We start from the raw sequence: 24,236 nt of genomic DNA, 5'->3' as shown, positions 1-24,236 counted from the left end.
CCAACTGAAGTGACACTTATGCATACTCAATGAGGACAAGAGCTCTACAGATCATGATATAATTGAACAAGTATATAATACTTAAAAGCTCAGGGCCTGGACTATATCTAAATTGGTAGAGTACTTGCCTAGCACGCCCAAGGCCCTAGGTTCCATTTCTAGCGCCACATAACCTGGGAGTGGTAGTGCACACCTATAATCCCAGCACTCTGAAAGTGGAAGCGGGAGGGCTATAAGCGTAAGGGTATCCTCAGCTATGTATTAACTGTACTACATGAGACCCTGTATATATATATATATACATATATATATATATATATATATACATACATACATACATACATACATACATACATACATGCATACATACATACTTAAGGCCACATCAATGTCCAGCAGCAAGAAAAGTCATATTGAATAGTTCCAGATAATAGCACTTGTTACGATTTGGACACGAAATCCTCCTCAAAATGTTCCTGTTTTAGAGACTTGGTCTCTAGCATATGGATCCACCCACTAGGAGGTAACTGGATCCTGAGGGCTCTGACATAACCAGTGGATTAACTCTTTGATAGCTCCATAGCTTGATAGCATGTACAGGAAGACAGGGACTTGGATGTCAGATGGAGGCCACTGGGGCATGCCTTTGAATGAAGTTTTCTTCTTGGCCCCTTGATATCTGCCTCTCAGCTGCCACAAGCTGAGCACCTCTGCTCCACCACATACTTCCTGTCGTGCTGCTGTGCCTCCCTATGTCCTAGAAGCAATGGGGCCAAGTGGCCATGTACTGAAACTAAAGTAAATGATGCCAGGCATTTCACTACTGTGATGTAAGTCTTACGAACCAAGTTTTTTATTCACGAAAAAAATGCATATATTCGTACCTTTTATGGAAAACAATGCTAAATGGTGGAAGTATTGCTACTCTAATGAATGACTACTTCAGAATCTCCAAGAACAGACTATCTTTATTACTAATGGAAAGCAATGAGTAGTGATAGGAAGCCCATCACTTGTTTCCTCAGACTTATCTTCTCTTATCAGAGTTGAGGACCATGGTCAGGTGTTGAATAAATGCCAGGTGCCATCCTCCTAAGCAATTTCCCTTAGACAACACTCTCAAACTTTCCTTCAGATGATATCACCTCACAGCAGAAACTTACATTCTTCCTTGATTGAAAATTTTAGACTGCATATTTGCCTATTCCTTGGTGCTCCCAAAATTGTGCCATGTAATGGCCTTGCCAATAAATCATTTTAGTGCTTAAGCCAAGAACCTATTACAGTTACTGGTAACTACACATTTGTACCATGTTTTAAAATTGATTGATTGATTGATTGATAGGGCCTCATGTATCAAGGCTTCCAACTTGTTATGTAGCTGGGAATGAATGACCTCAAAGTTCTGACCTGTCTCACTATCCTGAGCATTGAGATCACAGGTATATACCAACCATATCCAGCTTGATGGTGCTGGGCATGGAACCCAGTGAGTCACTCTTGCTAACCAAGCATCCTCCCAATTAATCGTCAGCCCCAGGCCTGTGCCATGTTCCTCGTTTATAGGCTATTTCACATGAACAATACTTGGTGTGTATTCACAAAACCACTTATGGTTGAATAGGCATAATCATTTACATTCAGCAAAAAGGAACCACTGCGCTTCCCGTGTACTAACACAGTGAAGACTAAGAGCAAAGAGCAAAGACTATGTCAAGGCTCCTACATTCAATGTAAATACTTACTATGAAAAGTATAGAGATAATACATAAGAAAAGCCGAACACAGATATGACTAGAGCAAATTTATAATGGTGAGGCTTTCTACACACTAACCCAGCTAAAGGCCATGGAGCAGTCTCAGTACATTCGACCTTGCTACTTCTATTAGGCCCATTTCTCATGAACAAGAAACTTAAACAAGAAGCCTGGCCAAGTCAGCTGTGAAGCAGGAGGCAAACGCCAGCTCTTCTCACCTGAGAACCATTCTTCACCAGCATGTCTTACTAATGCCACGAGTCTGGGATGGTCTCCCCCCCCCCCCATAGGGATGTTACCTCTTTGATTCGCTTGACTAGAGCATTCTGATCAAAAGCAACTGCCTCTGCGCACTGGTGCAGGTGATCTTGGTACCGGAGGCAGAGCTGCAACACCTGCTGAGAGTCTAGCTTCTCCAGTTTGGCATTTGTTGGGGATGTCTGTCCACTCAAGAGCCCTTCAAGGAGAAAGATGAAAAAGTGAAATGAGAAATTCTGCTGGTAAACTTGTGACTGACCTAGCTGAAGCTCACAGAGGCAGGAAAAGAGGCATTTAATTTAGCATCTTCTGCTCTACGCAAAGGAAAATCTCTTCAACTACCTTTTATAGATCCCAACCACTCACCACCAGCTTCTCCCTGATACTTCCTGGGCTTTTCTTTCTTTTTCTGTTTTACACACAAGGGAGAGGCTGCGTAACCTGAGCATCAGGAAGAGAGGGAGCCAGTGGCTTCCCTCAGACAGTGCTCCTGGCCTTATCACACCACTTCAAAGTATTAGGAGGACATACCCCCTTTTGATTGAAAAGGATGGAAGGTGCATTTGGTCATTAATAAGGCTATCTGAGAAACTGAAAAAAATGTATGAGGAAATTATAAAAATTTGATACCAAAATGAAAACAAAAGCCAGACTTCAAGCTAACCACCTGAAATACTTCCTTTTTTTCCTAAAATTGGTTGTTTATCTGTAGAGCTTCAGTAAGCACAGGGAATTATGTTCTCAATGTCTGTATATTGAATCACCATGGTTTCCTATAGGGGCATGGGTCAGGGTATAATTATCACCACCTACTTAAAAAGAAACCATTTTAATTACAGAGGCTACTACAGCTGCCTATGGTCAGAAGGCAAAGCCCTGACTAGAACTTTTGGTTGCCAGGGCGATAGTTCTGCTCCTATCAAGCAAGCTTCTCATAAACATTTTCAAGAATTACTGGCATCATATCTATTGTTGTTAACCTATTAAAGGTTAAGACTGATAAAATTCTTTAATGTTAAATAATTGCATGCATCTCAAAAAACTAAAATAATAGTTAACACTTTACAGATTGACATATCACCTATTTTGAGGAAAACATTTCTATTTTCCAAAACGAAAAAGTCAGAAGGGTAATATTGGTTTATATTTTCACAAGTCTTTTGGATGTTTTGCTTAGTGAAAAACAATGACTTTTCTTATCTCCTCTGCATGTAAGTTGCCATTTCTCCTCCCAAAATCTCTGGGAAACTCCACTGTACACTTATAAGACTGACAGTGATTTGCAAATGATGTCCAATATTATCACAAAAATGGCTTGACCACAGAAACCTCCTCGTAGGGTCTTGGGGATCCTGTGACAACCAGGGGTACACAGAGAAACACCATCTTGAAAAAAACAAAAACAAAAAAAAGAAAGAAAAAAATCTTATGGTTAAAATTTCATGTTCAATAAATAAAGTTTGTAAATTAGTAAGGAACAGGGCCACTCCCTTAGTTTTCTAGTTGTCTTTAGCTTGAAACAGAGAGTCATACAAAGCAGATGTTTACTGAGCTAAAATCTGATCTAATGGATTCTGTTTATGAAGTGGTGGGTTAGCATATGGCAAACACTGAACATTTACCCGGGGATCAGGTTGAAACCACTCTTTTTAGAAAAAAAATGAGGAGTGGGCTCACGGGACTGGGTGAGGATCCAGGCAGATGTTAACAAAGCCAACAAATTTCCAACTATATCCACCTCTTCATGTAAAATGCTGAGTGGAAAAATCATCAGGGTTAGAAATTTGGTGACCATCTTTCTGAGTTCTTTTATGTTTAACATCATAAGAATTAAAACATAAAGCACAGTACAGAGCCATGTGGTTATTAAATTAGGCCATTGCCAAACTGAACTTCTCAGCCCTGAGAGCATAGTTGTAGCATTACGGATTAATAGCATAATGCTGGACACGGGTTTTTAACACGATAGAATCCAGAACGTGGACTCTATGACTCTGGAAAAAGTTACTAGGAAGGTATAATTAATCAACACACTATAAAGGGGGGGGGTCCCTCTGTGTGAGCTAAATGCTAACGTCCTCCCCACATTACCATTTGAAACCCCACAGATCCTTGATCCCACCTCCCAGTGCCAGAATCATAGGTGTGCACCGTTTGTGTGCGTGCATACTTACCTCCTCCTAACTTCTTGTCCTTTTCTGTTTTTTTTTTTTTTTTTTTTTTGGAAGTAAACCATTGAATCCAATTAGTTCTGTTTATGTACATATGGGTGTGGGATTGTCCACTGCAACCTACTCAACCTACAGGAATCACACTCCTAGTGAAGACCAACTCTTCCTCTCCAGCGCCATCAACTGCCAGTAGCTCTGGGGCCAGACTCCAGCACCTTTACCTGCTGGATTTCCTCGCCAATACCATGCCTGGCTTTCTCTGTAAGGTCTAAGAGCCCAACTCAGGTCCTCATGCTCTGCATCAAGCACTTTACCCAGGAGTCAACACCCCAACCCTTACTCTTGCCTTTCTAAACCAAAGATGCTTTTTTTATATTTATACACTTGTGTGTGTGTGCGTGTGCGTGTGTGCGTGTGTGTGTGTGTGTGTGTGTGTGTGTGTGTGTGTGTCTGTGTGTTCATGCAAGTATACTGGGTGCCTTGGCCAACCTGTCAGTCCCTCTTCTCCTTTTCTAAGGAGTGGTAGGGCTGGCCGGACCTGGCAGGTGGCCCAGCTGGTGCAATGCTTGTTGAGTATGCAGTAGAGCCTGGACCTGGATGGTGACAGACAACTGCCCTGTAACTCTTATTGTGTCGTGTCCACCAGTGTAATACCCACCCCGACATATCCCTAAGGAAATGGAGGGACCCACCACTACTGCTAGCTGTGCTTCACCTGTGCAAACCAGCAAGAAGGTTATCTCCAAGCAACCCACAGAATCTGACCTGTGCCCTCAGTGACTGGGTGTCCTATGTCAAGTCAGCCGTGAACCCGCATCACCTAAAAGAGCCTCAGCCACCGAGAAGGGAAACCTCCGCAGACTCTAGGCATCACTGGTGCTGATTACAGCTGGAGAACCTACAAGGGCACATCTCCATTGCCTGAGACCAACCCACGCGGCCCGTCATGGCAGCACCCCGGGGTACATTAGGAAATGTCATTTGCTTTGTAGGTCACAACATACAGCAGCACGCAGTGATGTGCATGTTTGTGATCTCTACTCTTCGGAGATGGAGGAAAGAGGATCAGGAAGGGGTTCAAGGCCAACCTTGGCTACATAGCAAGTTCAATATGAGCCAGGGCTACATGAGATCCTATTAGGGGGGAAAAAAAAAAAAAGGTATTTTAAAAGGCAGAAATAAAAAGAAAGTAGGGGGCAACTGAATGGTCAGGTGCAAAATAGCAACACAGGGACACAAGAACCAAAAAAAGAAAAAACAAAAAAAAAAAAACAAAAAAAAAAAAAAAAAAGAAAAAGAAAAAGAAAAACAACCCAAACTAGTATGATGCCTCCAAAAATAAGAACTCTGAATGAAAAAGATTGACAAGATTGACAAGCAGACGGAAATATAATAAAAAATAATGGCCCCAAGAAAACAGACCAGACATGAGGTCAGAAACAAAACAGTAACCCCCCCCCCCCGCCCTTCTTTTAGCCCTTTTACCCAGCATGGTACTGGAGTTCCAACCAGAACAGTTAAGCATGGAGAGAAAGAAGAGGTGTTCAATCTGGAGGGGATAACTAAAGCGGCTTCTGATCGCAGGGATGGCTTCATATGTACAAAGCTCTAAACACTGTTCAAGAGACTGCTGGGATTAATAAATGAAAAATTAGTAAAGTCAGAGGACACAAGGTCAACTCAAAATGCAACCCAGTTGCATTTTCATGAACTAAGGATGAGAAATCCACGAAGCACAGAAATCAAGAAAGCAGGTTCGATGACAGTCACATCAAAAGCATACAGTGCTTAGGGGGAACCACAGAAGGAGCAAAAGACTTGCACAGTGGACAGTCATGGCACTGATGCAAGACAGCATGGGAGGAGAGAACTGACTCCCGAAGTTGTCCTCCGGTCTCAGAACATTATTCAGACTTAATAAAGAACTTTCGAAACATCTCTTTAGCTGATATAAGCCAGACAAAAAAGGACAGAGAATGGTGCGATTTGTGGAGAAAGGGAGAGATCAATGGTTGTCATGACTGTGGTGAAGGGCGCTGAGGTCACGGTTTAATGGCTCCAGAGTTCAGTTTGCGATTATGGGAAAGTGAAGGACAACACTGTGAGTGGACTAAAGCCAGTAAGCACAGCCTCAGAAAAGGGCTGAGATGATACACTTTAGGCTATATTAGATAACCTAGGATCAGGTTGATTAATTTTAGATTTCACTAAGCAAACACATTCTACAATACTCTTGTAAGAAGAAGGCCAGGGTAGGAAAAGTGGGATCAACAGGAAAAAATAAAATAAAATAAAATAAAATTACGTTTCCTTGCCTGGAAACAGGGTTCTCAAACCAAATTTTCTTCCAAGTCTCAACTTTCAATTTTTCATTTTAACTTTTTTTTTTTTTTTACATTTTATTTAGTGTGGGGGAGGGGCCCACATATTCCAGGGTTCATGTGTCCAGTCAGTGAACAACTCCTGCTCCTCTTTCCCCTTCCTTTCCTCCCTCCCTCACCCCGCCTCTGTGTAACCTTGCTAAAGGAAAGTGTTATCTACATTACTAAGTTCTTGTTATGGGTTGAATATGTCCCCTCCAAACTTGTGACAGTGTGAGGAAGTGGGGCCTTTATGACGTGATTAGGCAATGAAATTCCTAAAGGCCTTGACAGGCAGGTGGTTTCTCTGTCCTTTCAGCTTCGGTGGTGTCACAATATGCAGGCTTGACAGCAAGCCTGAGCCCTGAGCCCTCACTAAACAACTGGTAGCACCAGATCGTGGGTTGCCCAACTTTTTAAACTGTAAAAATCAATTTATGTTCCTTATAAAGCATCCATTCTTGGGTATTTCATTATAGCAGCACAAAGAGACTAACAGGGATAAAACTCTCTAGGAACATCTAAGACACTTAAATACACACCATCCCACCCCATTTCCCCAAGCAAAGCTCTGGATTTACATTCATTTTGAGCAGCTACACTTTAATGTGTGTGTGTGTGACGGAGAGAGAGACAGACAGAGAGAGACAGAGAGACAGAGAGAAAGAGAGACAGAGAAATAGAGAGACAGAAACAAAGAGAAAGAGAGACACAGATTTTTAGACGGGGTCTCACTCTGAAGGCCAGCCTGGCCTGGAACTCACTATGTGGTCCAGGCAATCTTCTGGACCTGTCTCAGGCCTCCTGCCTCAGCTTTCTAAGTGCTAGGATTGATCATAGGTGTGTCCCATCACACTCACTGTATAACACATATTTTACTTCTATTACTACAAAGAAATGAACTTACTACTGCTTCTGAAGTAAACTTACGTCACCCTTATTTGAAGATATGTGCTGGTTTCTAAGTGAGGCTTTATCTATAAATTGTTTGACTGCGACCTTTGAACACACAGAAAAGCGGTTATATGGAACTATAAGATAAATGACACTAAAGATCAAAAAGACCAGGTAGTAAACTTTGTTCCTTCCCCTAGCAACTACATGACAACACACACAGTATATGCGTCATCATCTGGTCAAAGCTTGACTGATCTACGATAATAAATGACAACTTCAGTGGGCCTATTAGTTAGTTCCCTGACCCCTGGCCCCAAGTTCGCTGTGATATTATCTGCATCTCTATGAAACAATGAACACAAAGATTCCCACCATCAGGCGTCCGCATTCTAAGTCCTTGAACACATGAGTCAGTGCCCTTGTTGTCGATGATACTCCAGTTAAAAGGATCTGAGTGTCCCTCCCAGTGTCCCTAAGGCACGTAACTGTGAAATCATGCTCAATATCACTCATAGGAAACATCACATGACTGTCTGCTGCCCTTCTTTCATTCTCTGCTGCAGTTCCTCCAGAAGCAGAAAGGACAGGGAGAGCTGGGCCACCAAAGGAGACTATACTCTGATGTCCCAAAGCAAAGAGAGCAGGTGAGAGAGGCAAGGGAAGCAAGCAGAAGCCACACACCTCCAGAAATCACACCACGCTGCCAGTGGGGCAAAGTGACGACAAAGTGATGTAAAATCACACGGGTGTTTTGAACAGGAAGATGTGTAATTCATGTTGAAGTGAATGTAATTAAGGTTAGGGAAATAGCCTTGCAAACTAGTTAAATCAACAGGCTTCAGGACTAACCCTGTGTTAAGTTTCAGCTCTGACTACTCTTTCAGTCTCAACAACCCATATTTGCCAATGAGGAAATGCCAATGCCAGATATTTATAAAGCAATTAAATGAGATCATGTATGTAACATCTTTAAGCCAAAAAAAAAAAAAAAGGAAAAAGTAGTTGCTATTGTAGTGCCCTGGACACTTAAGGACTTGTCTATCTATTGAATATAACAATACATAGGAAGCTTTCCTGTCCGACCAATGTTTATATATACAATTTCTGTCTAGACAAGATAAAACAAAATACATAGGGAAAAAATGTAATACAAGCAGGCTGGAAAGTTGGCTCAGCAGTTAAGTAGTTGTTCTTCCAGAGGACCTGGGTCCTATTCCCAGCACCCACACAGCAGCTCACAAGTGTCTGAAGCCCCAGTTCCAGGGGATGTGCCCTCTTTTGACCACAGACATACATGTGGGAGCACACTCATACAGACACACATGTGGGCACACGCTCAGACAATCATGCAAGCATGTACTAATACAGAAAATAATAAAATAAATAATTCTAAAATGTTCATTAATTTAAAATCAAGCCAAACACATGTATGTAGTCTTTCATTGTAAGTTAAGACTAAATGGGGGTTACATAAAATCAGATTTAGGTTCATCAGAAGGAAAAGACTCAACTAATCAAAGTTGTCCAATAGGGAAACATCTGCCTTGTATTACAATGAGCTCTCTGGCCACAAAAGACCAGCAACCTACTTCAATAAAAATTTCCAAAACAGAAATCTGTGATGGTTAATACTGTTAAGTTGGTAGGTTTTTAGAACCGCAGAGTCAAACCTCTGGGCATAAGGAGTTTCTAAATTGGCTCATGATTGAGATGGGAAGACCTACCTCAAATTCAGGCACCAGCATTTAGGCGTGAATTGAAAGGGGAAATTAAGTTGAGAACAAGCATGCATTGTGCTGTGCTTCCTGGCTGGATGCAAAGGGCCCAGCTGCTGCCTTGCCTTCCCTGCTGCGATGAACTGTATCCTCAAACCATGAGCCAAAGTAAAGTAAACTAACCATTCTTTATGTTGCTCTTGTCAGAGAAATGAAAAGAGTAAAGGGCTGTGGAAAAGGCATCTCCCAATGGCTCAGTAGTTAAGCGTGCTTAGAGCTCTTCCAGAGGACCTGGGTGCAGTTCCCAGCATCCTCACTGAGTGTCTCACAATCTGCTGGAACTCCAGCAGTAAGGGATCCTTCCAGCTTCCTCTGGCATCTGCATACAAGTGGCATTCACTCACAGAAATACATACATACACATACATAAATAAGATAATAAATACAAGTCTCTTTTAGAAAGAGATGGAGGGAGGGAGGGAGAAAGAGAAACAGAAAGGAAGAAAGGAAAAAAGGAAGGAAGAAAGAGAAGGAGGGAGGGAGGGAGGGAGGGAAAAAGGGAGGAAGGGAGGAGGGAGAAGCCCCTTCAGGTTCTAAGATCCTAAGAGTTTTACATGCTATAAGATACAGATAGCTTTCTGGTGCTCATGGAAAAGTAGAGTTTGACTAACAATGCCCCTAATGACCAAAGAGTCTCCATTGAGGTGAGAGCCAAGGTTACCACTCAACTCAAATAGGAGAGAAGGTGAATAGATGTCCTAATTCTGAAGCATGCTGTTTTCCTTTCAGCTGTGTATTCCTTCCTGGATGCTGTGCTCACAATCATATTGGCTCAAAACCCATAAACCTCCCTTGGCCTCTCCTACAGAGCTACCCAGAGATGAGGATTTACATGGCCAGATTTTTTTTTAAAGCTCCAGTGTTATTTGAATGTCCTCAAACAAGAGAATGGTTAAATTAAAATAGTTGCCCAAAGAGAGCAACTAAAATGGTGTTTTCAAATAATATCCAAATGATATGGTGAATGCCAGAATGTAATTTTAGTCAAAACTGTGACATAAAATACACATTCAATACAATTCTAACTGCAAGCAAATGCATATCCTTCTGTCCACAGAAGGAGGAGGAATCACATAACAAAATGTTAATGGTTATGCCTATATAGTAGAATGTTTTAATTTTGTTTTGTAATTGTTCTTCCATTTCTTTAAAATAAGCACAATCATTTGTTATCAAAATGTGAGCACAGAAAGCTGTGTTATAGTTATCTTGGATTTGTGACACAGAAAGTGAAATAAATCCTTTCAAAGAAGGAAGGCTGGGATTAAAAAGTCAGGTTTATATCGTGGCCTGTGCTTTCGATGGTTGCTAGGCACACTGCTACCTTTAAATTAATTGATAAGCATGAAACAGCTGGACAATATTGGCTTTTATTGAGGATGCAGAGCAACAGGAACTCAACGTAGGAAGCAAGGATATAAATTAGCATTACTACTTTGAAGGGTAAATTAAGTGTGATAAGGCAAAAATGTGTGCATTATGGGACAGCAACTTGTTATCAGTTACCTGCCCTAGAGAAAACTCTTATGCATATGCAGAAAGTGTGAAAAAGAATGTATACTACAGAATTTTCAATAATGAGACAAGAGGGAAATCTCAGTCATTAATAAGACAACGGCTAAATACACTGTGAATTAGTTATTCAATGGCATGCTCCACAACAATGGATAAATAAGGCTTATATCATCATGGGTAAATCTAAAAAAATATAAGCAAGGAAAAAGCAGCAGAAGTATATGAAGCTTGCACATAGGACACTATTCATATACAAGTGAAATACATATATTGTGCAGATATCCAGGAAGAAGCAGTCATGGAAAACACAAGTCAGACGATGACTCCCTTTACTGTGTTCCTTAGGGAGAAGGACAGAATATCAGAGAATGTTAAAAAGGGTGACATATTAGTTACTTTTCTTGATGCTGTGACCATATACCTATCAAGGAGAAAACTAAGACAGTAGGGACTTACTTTGGCTCACAGTTTGAGGAGACACAGTCTATCACGGCAGGGAAGCCAGAGCATCAGGATATCTGAGGAGGGTGGAAGAAGGTCGCAGCTACTTCCTCACATCTCCACATGTCAGGAAGCAGAGAGATGCACATTGGTACTCTGCTGGCTTTACCCTTTCCTCTATTCTCACTCAGTTCACGCCAACCCCATGGGATGATGTTATCCACATCAAGGGCAGGTCTTTCCTCATGCTCCTCATGGACACATGCACAGATATAACTGAAAGTTGTCACTAACATCCTAGACATTAATTCATTCCTTATTTTTACTGTTTGTTTTTGAGACAGTACCTCATGTACTGACCTCAAACTTGATTTTTAGCTGAGGCTACCCTTGAACTCCTGATGCTGTCTCTATCTCTTAATGATTGGGATTATAAGTATGTACCACCTAGCCTCTAAAAGTCTCTTAATTTAATCAAGCTGACAATAAAAATTAGCAATTACCTATGGGATGGGAGATTTGAGTTTGTTTTTTCTTTTCATTGAAGGGACAAAAGATCTGAAACAAATAGGACAAAATTATTATTAAGATCTGATAAAGATGAATGAAGAGAGCATCTGTTACTTCTATTAGCCAAGTTACTATAAATTAAAGAGAAGTTCTAAATATCATAAGCATTAGTGATTTCTATTGAGGCAATTTCTGTTGAGGACAAGGCTCTCTTCCCATAGCAGGAACTCTTAAACTCTTTGGGATGTAAGAGGCCTCTGTAAAGTTCAGGCAAGCCATGGTACTACTTCCCAAGAGTGTTGGTTACCTTGCCCTTAGCCCTAGGCAACACTCGGGAATAACTATGACTTCTCTTTAGTCATGTGTTTGACCAGGTAATTTCTGCTTGTGGTAAGAGTTAACTAGCTTAGACAATTAAAGAGACGGTAACATGCTGGGTGCTCAGAAAAATAGCCTGTGACACAAACAAGACTTTCACTTGAAGAAAGGCTGCTAGAGTGACAACTGGCCGAAGTCTTAAAATCCAGTGCTAGGCATGCAGAACTGAATGACCACTGGGGCAGCAGTCCAAGAAATGGTCATAGGCCCAATTAGGCCTTGGTGTGAAACCAAGGTTAAAACTTGTAGCTGATGACAAAGATTATGGAGACTTGCTCATATTTCATAAGTTTTCCCTTTATTTTTGCATTTTATTTAATAGCATTTTATCTGGCAAATTTGAAGCTAATGTTTGGCTAGTGTTTGTGTGTAGCTTTTCTAATAATGCATTGAGTTACTTTCAGAAGGACGAGATCAGTGGAAAACTATGATTCTGAGTCAAACTTGGTGAAATCTGGGGGTAAATGCTGCTGAGACCTAGAAGCCACAATGAAAGCAAAAGGCACAGTGTACTAGGTGGTGGCTTAACATCTAGGAAGACACCTGTCTTTTGAAAGTTAGGCTATAAGCTGAAACCTGCAAAGGGACATTAAATACTAACTTCCAATATGGATGTGAAGATGTGTAAATGGTATCATTATCTCATAAGGTTTTTCACTTAGAAGCTCCAGGTCTGTGGTATTCCAAATAGTTCCAGAAGTACCACCATTCTAACCCTGACAACGTCATAGGGAACCTTAGTTTCTTTGTTCCCACCTTTCACCACCTCTGTCTCTCATCTTTGCATACCAATCCCAGTCCCTCCATCATTCCTGCTTCTTCCCCAAGTCCTGGATCTCTTATTTCCTCCAACCCTTTGTCTCCACCATGCGCTACTACTGACCTTCTGCCTCTCAGAAAATAAAGAAAGCACCCACAGGACCAGACAGTTGGTCAGCTTGGGGACCAACAATCTACTTAAGAAGCCTGGTGCATTTTTCTCTCTTCCTGACAATGTCTTTCCCACCACCCAGTTTTCCAAACTATTTTATCCAGTTTTCAGAAATAAAATCCATTCCAAATGAAAGCTATACTATATTACAAGTGCACAGTTCCTTAAGATTTCCCAAGATCTTTATATAAATAAATAACAAAGAAAATGTACAGTTTGGTATGACATACTGTTTTCAGCCTCCCTTGCCCTTAGAGAAAAGAAGGGGGAGCTCTCCAAACAGTCACAGAACTGGGGACACTATTAGAATTTAGTGAGCAGAGAAGCTCACCAGCTTCAAAACATAGCATAGCACACACACACAATGAAGATTAGGCCACCTGAAGTGCCAGTGTTGTCTGCAACCCACTCCTGCTCTAAGACCCTAGACCATAGACGTTCACTTAGTCAGAGAACTCTAGGTAACTTCAACCTGTATTTGGTCAATCTTGACATAGCTGAGTTTTTAGAAATATGGATAATTAAGTCACCTGAATCTGGCTTCCCAAAGTTCCACTAAATTCACCTAGAACTAGGAGGAGGGGGAGGCAGAGGTGGTGGCACTTCCTCCAGTGTTTGAAAACATCTGCTAAAATGACTATTCTGAGTTCCATATTATCATGTCTTAGGACTTCTTCACTTACTGTTATTGTAAGACTATTTTGAGCCAAAAGAGCAACAGGGGCCATTCCTCCTTGACAATGAGTCAAGACTATTATACAACCCTCCTCAGGGATCAGCGCACAGCAGCCCTCTGAGCCAAGAGAGGAGCCAGGAAATAGCCCCCTCCCCAGCTCCTGCTCTAAGGCAGACTCCCCCGAATAAGAAAAGCACAGCTTTTATACCACAGTAATTCCACTCTCAACAAGTGAGTCACTTTTACGTTCCTTCTCCAGCTTAGTTTCTCCTGGAATTCGTTTCCCTTTGCCCTCACTCTTCCTCCCCATGATGTTGTATTATTTGTATGAAAAAAAAAAAAAGTTGTTTCTGGCCAACTGTGACATCAACTCATTCTTATTCAGTGATGTCCAGCATGAATCTCGCTCTCCCAAAACGTTTGCTCAGTTCTGAAGCAACAAAGATGATTAACTTCCTTCTGTTTGCCCTTACCAAGCTCTTGATGTATTCTCACATCTTCTGAAACATTTCTGTGAGCCAAAGCCCTATGCACGTACACAGAGAACTTTCCAAGCAGCCTCAGCAAGACAAAACATTGCCAGAGTTAATAGAAACAGTAACATAACAAGATGACGTGATCATTTTTAACCCTGGAAAAGATATGCCTATTTGAGCACTGTCAGAAAGAGCTAATAGATTTTTTAAAAATGCAAGCCCTAGACTATTCAAGAGTATTTTTGCTAGTTATGGGAGAGAAAAGGTAAAAATAGCAAGGCACCACGTAAACGCTTCTGAAAGCCAACAATTTTATCTTACACATGAAGTAATCTGAAATTCAGAGAGCTTATTAGAAAATATGATCCTGGTGTTTAAATGTGGTCAGCATCATGGACCTAGAGAACTATGCCAGCTTCAGATCCTCCCTTGTAAAGCCTCTGAGGCCTCAGCTCCCCTGCAGTGTAAGCCTCCCAAATTAGAATGCACAGCTGAAAAGATATCATTCTGGGATCTAAGATCAGAAAGCAGAAGCTGCCTCCAGTGCTAGCTGATTCTATCACATTCTGGGATGTGCACAAGGAACCCAACCCACGAAGCTGTGACAGATACGACATTAACATTTCTTTAGGGGGATCTCAGCAGATGCTAGTAGAGTTAATTATCTTACCTGTATGTAATCTTTAGGCAGAGAGCTCACTGTTTGTGGGTTCCAACAAAAATACATATTGAAATACAAATTGAAGTAAACTAAAAAAGGAATAAGAATAGAAAATCTATTTTTTCCTGTAACTGTGACTATTCAGCAAAATCCCAGGATTTGGTGTAGCTTAGTGGTACAGCATTTGCCTAGCATGCAGGTTGTGGATTCCATCCCTGGCAATGTGTGTGTGTGTGTGTGTGTGCGTGCACACACACACACACACACATACACACACATGCATACATGCACACACCCTGACACACACACACATATATATACAGAAACTCACACACACACATACATACATACAAACTCACACACACAAACTCACATACATAAACACACTCACCAGTTTATAGAGAAAAGGAAAATGACAGGTTGCTGCACTGCTGCGGCTGCTGAGCTTGCTCTAAGTTAAGCTGGAAAAGGCAAAGGAAGCGGCTCTGAAGGTTATAATTACAGAAAACTGCTCAGGTGACTTCATCCCACCCACAGGCCCCAATGAGTACTTTACAAGCTAGTGTTCTGGAAGAGTACAGCTCCTAAACATGGGTTTCACATGCTCCATTTAAAACATTATTTTATCAACACAATTGTTAATGGCTTCTAAACGAGGGTAGCAATTTCCAACCAGAGTGCCATAAGTTCCTATTAGTATTCATCCTGGGTTTAAAGACGCAGAGCCACAGATGGATTGTTCCCTGGCACGAACAGTAAATAATAGTACAGCGATTTCACAATCCCCCCTACTCCTCCCCAAGAGCCTTGCCTGCAACATTACTTGTGTGCTAAACACATCGGTGCAGAGTGTTTGCCACGACTGGGAGGCTGCCAGCAGGGCAAATTCAACTCAGAAAACCATTACATCTGAAAGATGCCTGCTGCCCTCCCTTTCCAAAAACACTCCCACCTCATCAAAAGTTCCCACGTGACCACAGAAGCACTCCTAGGTGCTAGGTCATGCTGTTCAGCCTACAGCACTGAAATTACTCTACTAGCTGTGTTCAGAGGATCCAATTTAACAAATTAATCTCCCCTCTCAATTCTGCCTCCCCAATCAGGCATATTTGCTCTTGGTTTTTAGGTCTCGCCCTCCATCTTCTTGGTCTTCCATCTCTTCTTTTGAGATATCTCAGATTTGCTTCTTCTACTGTCCCTAACTCAGTCAAGACGTTCATCAGTCTATCACTAGAAAACTAGAGTGACTACCTTAACTAGCTTGTCCATCTCAGACCATTGCTGTACTAATCTCTCCAAAACAGAGTTTTTTTTTTAAAAAGACGTGTTTCTGTCTATAGGTGTATATCTGTGTGAGAATATATAGAAATGCCAGTGGAGGCTAGAGGTACACTGGATCCCTTGACGTTGGAGTTATAGGCAGTTGTAAGTTGCCTGCTATGGGCACTGGGATCTGATTTCTGGTCCTCATAATAAAAAAAGTCAGTGCTCTTAACCTCTGAACCATCTCTCCAGCAATACACCGCCCCCACATCCCACAGCTTTAATGTGTCGGTGTCATGTTTCCTGTTGCAACAAATAAAACCATAATAGCAGTTGTAATTTCAAGGCATTGCCTCCAAATTTCTTTCTTTAGCCCGAAGAGCCTCCAGCAGTCACTGGGGCCAAGTACTGTGCCCATGAATACCACTTTCTAAACTTGTGACCAGTAAAAACCCACACTGAATTGTCATTGTTATTTGTACCACATCATGTACAACTGGTTATTTTTAATTTAAATGTATAATGGCCTATTGATTTTAACTGTTATTGTGGTTTTAGCCCATCTTTTGAGTCTATGGAGACCATTTTGACCCTTACTTCTGGCATCCATCCATGTTAGATAATCTATCCAGTATCATCTGATGTGGGAACTGCGATCCGATCTCAATTCCTCATGATTTCTGGTCCCTCTCCATTCCCCGCCCCCCAATACCACAGCTTTGAATGTGCTGGTGCCATGTTTTCTGATACAATAAAACCACATCTTGGGGGCTGGAGAAACGGCTCAGAGGTTAAGAGCACCGCCTGCTCTTCCAGACATCCTGAGTTCAATTCCTAGCAACCAAATGGTGGCTTACAACCATCTATAATGTGATCTGATGCGCTCTTCTGCAGATAAAGCACTCATATACAATAAAAAAGAAAGAAAGAAAAGCCACATCCTGTATAGAAATGTGTTTTATGTCTCTCCCTTTTTATTGTAAGTTAGTCAGCAAACCATCACTGAGTGCAAGGTACATCTAAGGTTCTTAAGGCAGTAGTAAGTCCACTGGCATGATATTGAACATGGCAGAAGTCAAAGTCAGAACCCTCTTACACTTCTTAATTTTCGTATAGGATGACTTTGAAATTCGTTAGGTTGCAAAAGACAAAAGTAGCTGGAGACCCTGCCTTGGACAGTGAGCAGGCTCTGAAGGTAGACAGCGTCGGAGCTGATGTACGGGAGCTGCGGTGAGGTGGGTCCCTTTGGAACCATCTTCCTTCTTTAATTCCCTCTCTTTACTACAGCTAAGCTTTTGACATCTCTTCTGTTCTCCACAATTCACTAACACCATAATTTAATAATTTTACTCACAGATTCTTTCGATACCCTGGGCAGGAGGGATGAGTAGAGATGGGAAGCCAGGAGGGACAGTCCAGGGAAAGGAGGAGGCAAACGTCCACGGCCAGCTCAGTAGACTTCCAGCGTTCTATCTGGGGGTTTAGTTGCTTGTGTCCTATCATTTTTCAGTGAAGTCCCTTTCTCTGTGACATAAGCTATGGAAGCAAAGGTGGTGTTGCACAGCTAGGCTCTGGTACACCTGATCCTGACCTTAGCAAGCCCGACATGCTGACTGGGCCCCTTTCCACTGCCTTCACTCTAGAGAGCCTCCTTCCCGAGTCATCCTCATGCCCATCTCCTCAGGAGTGGCTCCCGCCTCTACTCACTCATACCACAGTTTTCTACTTGCCCGTGTGATATTTTCTTCCCTCCACACCCAGGACACAGACTTTAAAATTAGAACTTTTGCATGCTCCCTGTACAACCACAGCAGCCATGTTAAATATCTTCCCCTTTTCTCGTCTGTGATCTATCTAAATGTGTCATTAGCCATCTGGAGAAGATAAAAAGGGTGAATAAGAAGGCAGGCTAAGAAAAACTTCCATAGCCGGGCATGGTGGTACATGCCTATAATCCCACCGCTCAGAGGGGTAGAGACAGGTGGATCTCTGTGAGTTCCAGGGACAGCCAAGACTACAGTGAGACCCTGTTTCAAAAAAAGACAAGAAAAAGAAGTTCTAGAACAGAGACGAACTATTTGCTATGGGCTCATCAGCTAGGACACACAGTAGCCCTCATGTGTTTACAGCTCTCCATCTTAAAGGAATAGTAAGGAGACAGCTTCTGGTCCAGTGCAAGGCTTGGAAGTAAAGACTTGCAAGACATAAAGACAAGAGGTAGCTGCTGGATAAGAGCCTCTGGAGCTCAAGACAGATGCAAGTAATGGGGGAAAATGGAGATGATCTCTTGAGATTTTCATATCTAGTTAAGGAGCTTGTGCCCAAGGATAGCAGCAACCAAACACTCCAAGGGGCTGTATTACTAGAGCTAAGCTTAATGAAGATTCCAGAAAAGAGGTACAAAATTGCAGACCAGGTATGGTGTTACATGCCTTTAATCTCAGTATTTGGGAGGTTGAGGCAAGATTACTGCAAGTTTGAGGCGAGTGGGCTACCTAGTGAGTTCAAGTCTAGCCTGGGTTATATAGAAAGACTATTTTAAAAACACCAGCCAACCAACCAACTAGCAAGACAACAACAAAGCCAACTAATTAAAGGTGCTGAATCCCAGTGGTGTGTGCTTAGCATGTGTAAAATCTCTAAGCTGAGTTCACCTACACCAAAGGAAAAACTGTAAATGCATACTGAAATATATTTATTTGTGAGAGTGTGTAAATGGCTCAGTGGGTAAAATGTTTTCTGTATACATATGAGGACCAAAAACTCACATTAAAAAACAGAAGACTATAACTGCAGTCCAGTGGGTGGACACAGGAGGATCCCAGGAGCTTGCTAGCCTACCAAGCTAGCCAAAACGACACACTTTAGGTTTGGTAAGAGACCTTATCTCAAATAAAATAAATAAACAAGGTAGAGGGGCTGGGATTTGGCTAAGTGGATAAGAACATTTGCTCTACAAGCATGGGAACCTTGAGTTTGGAACTCTATTAAAAAAAAAAAAAAGCAAAATGAAAAGATCTGAGCACGAGTGTGCCTGTGCCTATAAACCAGCATTGTAGGGGATGCAGACAGGAGAATCACTGTGACTTGCTGGCTGCCAATCTAGCTTCAGGTTCAGTGAGAGACCTTGTCTTAGGTAATAATAAAGGCATCAATAGACTAGGATAGCAGATGACTCCTCTGGCCTCTATATACACGTGCGTGCGGGCGCGAGCACACACACACACACACACACACACCACATAAATAAATAAGAGTAAAAAATAAGATGAAGAAGTGATTGAGGAAAGACATCCCAAAGTTAGCCTCTGTTCTCCACACAAAGTTGTATGGGCGAGCACAGCCACATACATACAAGTGCACATACACCATCCATATATGTATAAATATGTGTGCATATATGAGCCTAGGAGAGCACTTTGGCCAGAGATAGTTATCTTTTTAACTGAACTCACAACATTTGCCTCAACAAGCTGTGTTTTATCTCTAAGCTGAAATTACTGAGACTCAATTGAGTGTTACCAAAGTCAAAATAGGGATAAACCAAGACCAAAATAATTAAGCCTCAGAAATATAGCACCTTGCCAGAACTCACTGCAAGCTGGAAAGGGGCTCACCCCAACCACTGCTAACCACAGAGAGTTATGCTCATCTCTGGGAACTTCTTCCCATTTCCGTAGAATACCCTTACTGTGTGGCACTGCCTGGAGACCGTCCTCTTCTAGACACTGCCGGGAAGCACTGCAGTGTGACAACAGCTATCTGGCCAGTGTTGATATTAGCCCTCCCTCGTACTCAGAGCAGTCTCACACGGCTTTTATCTGTTCGTATGTGTGGCCTCCTCATGCATCTGGTTTCCTTTCATTAATTATTGATCCTTTGTCCCGTTTCCCCTTACTGCATAATTATGAGATGCAGTCTGACCAGGTGGTGTGATTGATAGGCTTATCTACCACTGCTCAATGACCACATCCAAAAACAACAGTGGATGTCATTATTAGGTTTACTTTACTTTGCTCACAGATACATTGCTTTTGTTTTGGATATTAACTATCCATGGCCAACCATTCATTTTTGTCAGTGTCATACAGTCTAAATTACTGGAAGTGTTGACACTACTATCCTTCCTATTTGAGGTTTGGGGAAGGTCTTAAGAGCAAACTTTTACTCTTTTCAATTGCATAGTTTTCAGCTCTCTAGTTACTGTCACTATGTTTAAGTGGTATGGTACTCACTGTGGCTTAAAACCTCAGGAAAAAAGGCCTCTGTGTTTTAAGTCAGCATTGTACTAGTAATAAGTATACAGAATGGCAAGGAATAGGCTATCATAATAAGCCCTGCATTGATGATATGCAGATAAGCACAGTGCTGATAATAAAATAGTAAAAGGCATCTCATGTGAGCTGGGGATAGAGCTCAGAGGTTAGAGCACTTGCTTAGCTCTACCTTGCACAAGTCCCTGGGTTCAATCCCAAACACTACAAAAAATAACTAATCTGAATCTTAAATTGTGTAAGGTATGGTGACACATAAATCCCAGGGGTTGAAGGCCAGTCTCATCTACCTAGTGGGTTTGAGGCTAGCCTAGGCTACATAAGACTGTTCTCAAAACAAAAGAAAAACAGAACAAGGGGCCGACGATATACTTCAATTGGTAGAGTGCTCGCCTTGTGTACAAGGACCTGGGTTAGATCCCAGCAACCTGTGAATGGGGCATAGTGGCCCATGCCTATAGTTCCAGCACTGAGAGGTAAAGGCAGGATGGTAGGATGCTAGAGGTCATCTTCTGCTGCATTTGAAGCCAGCCTTTTAGACTCTGTCTCAAAACCAAAACAGTCTCAATAGATAACTGACATTACCTCTCACTTGTTGCATATAACGTAGCAATATCCTCCCCAAATCCTAACATAAACCTAGGTAATTAAAAAAAAAAACCTTACCAGATAGAGTTCTCACTCTGCCAATAACGGTATTATACGATCTCCTACAGCCCTCACATCTGGGTTCTGTCCTATTAAGCATTTTAAGGTCACTTGAATAACCCCACTTAGGATAATAGTTGTAAAAGTTATTTAAAAAAAAACAAGTACAAACCTTCAACAATATAGAAACACAGCTGCATAATGGAGTTAAGTATTTATCTTACACTAATGATTCAAAAAATATATGGAAAAACAGATGATAGGGAGGTGTGGCTTAACATCAAGGCATGAGAAAAACCTAGGGTTTTACATGACTCAAGTGACTGTGCTGCCAAGAAACCTTAAAATCGAGCTACTCTAAAAAGAATACAGCATGAAGAAAAAGAAGATCCAGCTGTGTGTAGTGAGAATTTTGAAATTTTGGTTTCTCTAAAAACACAGAAATATTATAAGAATGTGTTTTCATTTTAATGCCAGGTGTGGGGATGTGGGACTGCCTCATAGCAACTGACCGTGATTTGTCTCATGCTCTAGCAGAGGTATGGTTTTTCTAGCTGCAGATAGTTTCTGCAGCTGTGTGACATTTGGAATTCTGGGGACTTCTCAGAGGGTATATAAATGCCTGAGCCCTCAATAGGCAGTGGGTGGCTGTTGGTCATTCAGGGAAAGGGTTGTTGGTTGTTGTTGTTGGTTGCAGTTTGTTAAGTAGCCATGTTCAAAGAAGAAACAAGAAGAAGGGATTAGATACCTTGATGGCAAAAATCAAACTTGCCCCAAGGAACCCGATGCGCCTCATCAGCAGGAAGCAGTCTAATGGTAATGTTGCCCACTTTCAAACCCCTGACTTTATTCAGGGATCTCTTTCCTTTCCTGTCTATTCTTTTTTCCCTTTCATATCTAGTGTTAGGAGGTTAAAAGAGTGGGGTTAAGGGTGGAGAAGGGTGGAAGAAAGAGGAACCCACAAAATAGCAAACACCAGCTACAGCTACATAAAGAGACAGAGGACCCAGCCTGTGCTTGGAATACTGTGCTCAGTTGCATAGGTCAAACTCTAGAAGGACAACACAGAATGCATGTCGCTTTCAGATCAGTGAGCTGAGTGACACAAAATCATGTTATACAAGGAACTAGATCAGCATAGAAAAGCAATTGTTCTATAATTTTTAAATGAGTACACATTATCTTATAATGAGAATAGAAGACATTTCCATTTTGGAAGAAAAAAGCTCTTAATATTACTCGGTGTTGAAGAGAATATTATGAAACTGAATGTTCAGATGGCACTTGTTTAGATATACAATAGTTCATTAAATTTGTTTTGGGGGTTTTGGTTGGTTGGTTGGGTTTTTCTTGCTTTTATTTTTGTTTTGTTTGTTTGTGATACAGGGTTTCTCTGTATAGTTTTGGCTGTCCTGGAATTCACTCTATAGACCAGGCTGGTCTTGAACTCAGAGATCCACCTGCCTTTCCTTTCTGACTGCTGGGACTAAAGGCATGTGCTACAATGCCCAGCTTTGTCAAATATTTTTAAATGCAATCTTGGCATACTTTGTAACTTCCATAAAGCTGTTATAATAGTGGCATTGTTTATAATCAAATATTTGAAACATTATACATTTTCCCCAACTGGAAAATGCACAAACTATGGTACAAATATAAAATCGAACACTGAGCATGAAAGGGAACAAGCTGTTGATGGTATGGATGACTCTTGATTGCATTAGTACTTAGAGTATTAAGTGAAAAAAGCCAGATTCAAAAGGATACATGTCGTATGATTCCTTACAGCACTAGAAAAGGTAAACTGCAGGGACAGGAAGCAGCTCAATGGTACTGGGGCACAAGGGTAAGGAATGAGACTTGCCCCAAAGGTATATGAGAAAAGTTTTGAGTAATGGTGGAATTACTGTATACTTTGTTTGTCAGGGTGGTAACACAATGGTATGGATCCATCAATATCCTGGAACCACAAGTTAAAGCAAGTGCAGTTTGCTCTATTTAAATTATATCTTAATTTTTTAAAAATTAAAGGAAAAATTTAAAGCTAGACACAGAAAAGAGATACAGAAAGAATGAAAACAAGAATCATTTTTAAAAACTGAGGAGAAGGCTGGAGAGATAGCTCAGCAGTTAACAGCACTGGCTGCTTAGAGAACCCAAGTTCTGTTTCCAGCCCCACATGGTAACTCACAACCATCTGTAACTCCAATTCCAGGGTATGGTGGTTTGAATAGGTATAGCCTCTATAGACTTGTGTGTTTGAATGTTTAGCTATGGGGAGTGGCACTCTTAGGAGGTGTGGCCTTGTTGGAAGAGGTGTGTTGCTGTGAGGGCAGGCTTGGAGGTCTCCTATGCTCAAGCAACGCCCAGTGTGGCACAAAGTCTCCTTTTTCTGCCTGCAGATCAAGATGTAGAACTCTCAGCTCCTCCTCTAGCACTGTGTCTCCCTGGACACTACCATGCTTCCCACCATGATGATAATGAACTAAACCTCTGAACCTGTAAGCCAAGCCCAGTTAAATGGTTTCGTTTATAAGAGTTGCTTGGTCATCGTGCTTCTTCACAGCAATGAAACCTAAGACACAGAGAATATGATGCCCTCTTCTAGATTCTTTGGGCACTGTGTGCTTGTGATACACAGACACACATACAAACAAAAAATATTTCTTTAAAAGAGTAAATTTATGAGAAAAACTGAAGAGAAACAAAAGGCTTTATCAGAAAACAACAACAACAAAGACAAGAGTCTCATTACCAGCAGACCTATTAACGCTAAGGGAAGTTCTCTAGGCATAAGCATGGTAACAAAGGGAACCAGGGTCTACCTAAGGAAACGGGAGTCTCCGAGAAGGGCTGAAATGACAGTACATATGAAACACTCTTTTCTTATTGCTAATCACTCTGACTCACAGATTGTCTGAAGTGCAGCGAGTCAACAGAGCATGAGCCACGTCTCACTCACTTGGGGTTTTATACGTCAAGTGACACAGGAACACAGGCACACTTATTTTTTCATCCATCATCTACGGTTACTTTCTTGTAACAAAGACCAGAGAGCCTGCAAAGCCTAACCACCACCAGACCTTTGAAGAAAATGTTGCCAACGCCTGATCTAAAGCAAAAGGCAGGAACAAAAGCATAACGTGGGTTTACAGCATACACAAAAGAAAGCTGTATGCCACCAAAGCACGGAAGATAGAGAAGGGACTGGAGTTGAACGATAGTAAAATACAGGAGGTGGTGAG

General features: G+C 41.6%; 1 protein-coding gene across 1 annotated transcript in view; it reads right to left on the bottom strand.

Annotated features, from left to right (window-relative positions):
- The window catches only part of Borcs5 (BLOC-1 related complex subunit 5), a 68,255-nt gene that overhangs the window by 21,660 nt on the left and 22,359 nt on the right, over positions 1–24,236 (bottom strand). Inside the window, exon 3 of the mRNA XM_051155479.1 lies at positions 2,057–2,214. Within this exon, the coding sequence (XP_051011436.1) occupies positions 2,057–2,214 (158 nt within the window). The remainder of the gene's footprint in view (positions 1–2,056; positions 2,215–24,236) is intronic.

Source organism: Acomys russatus, chromosome 13 (genome assembly GCF_903995435.1).
Source record: "Acomys russatus chromosome 13, mAcoRus1.1, whole genome shotgun sequence".
NCBI classification, from domain to species: domain Eukaryota; kingdom Metazoa; phylum Chordata; class Mammalia; order Rodentia; family Muridae; genus Acomys; species Acomys russatus.
Note: the sequence above shows the minus strand (reverse complement) of the source record. Positions and strands in the feature narration are given on the sequence as shown.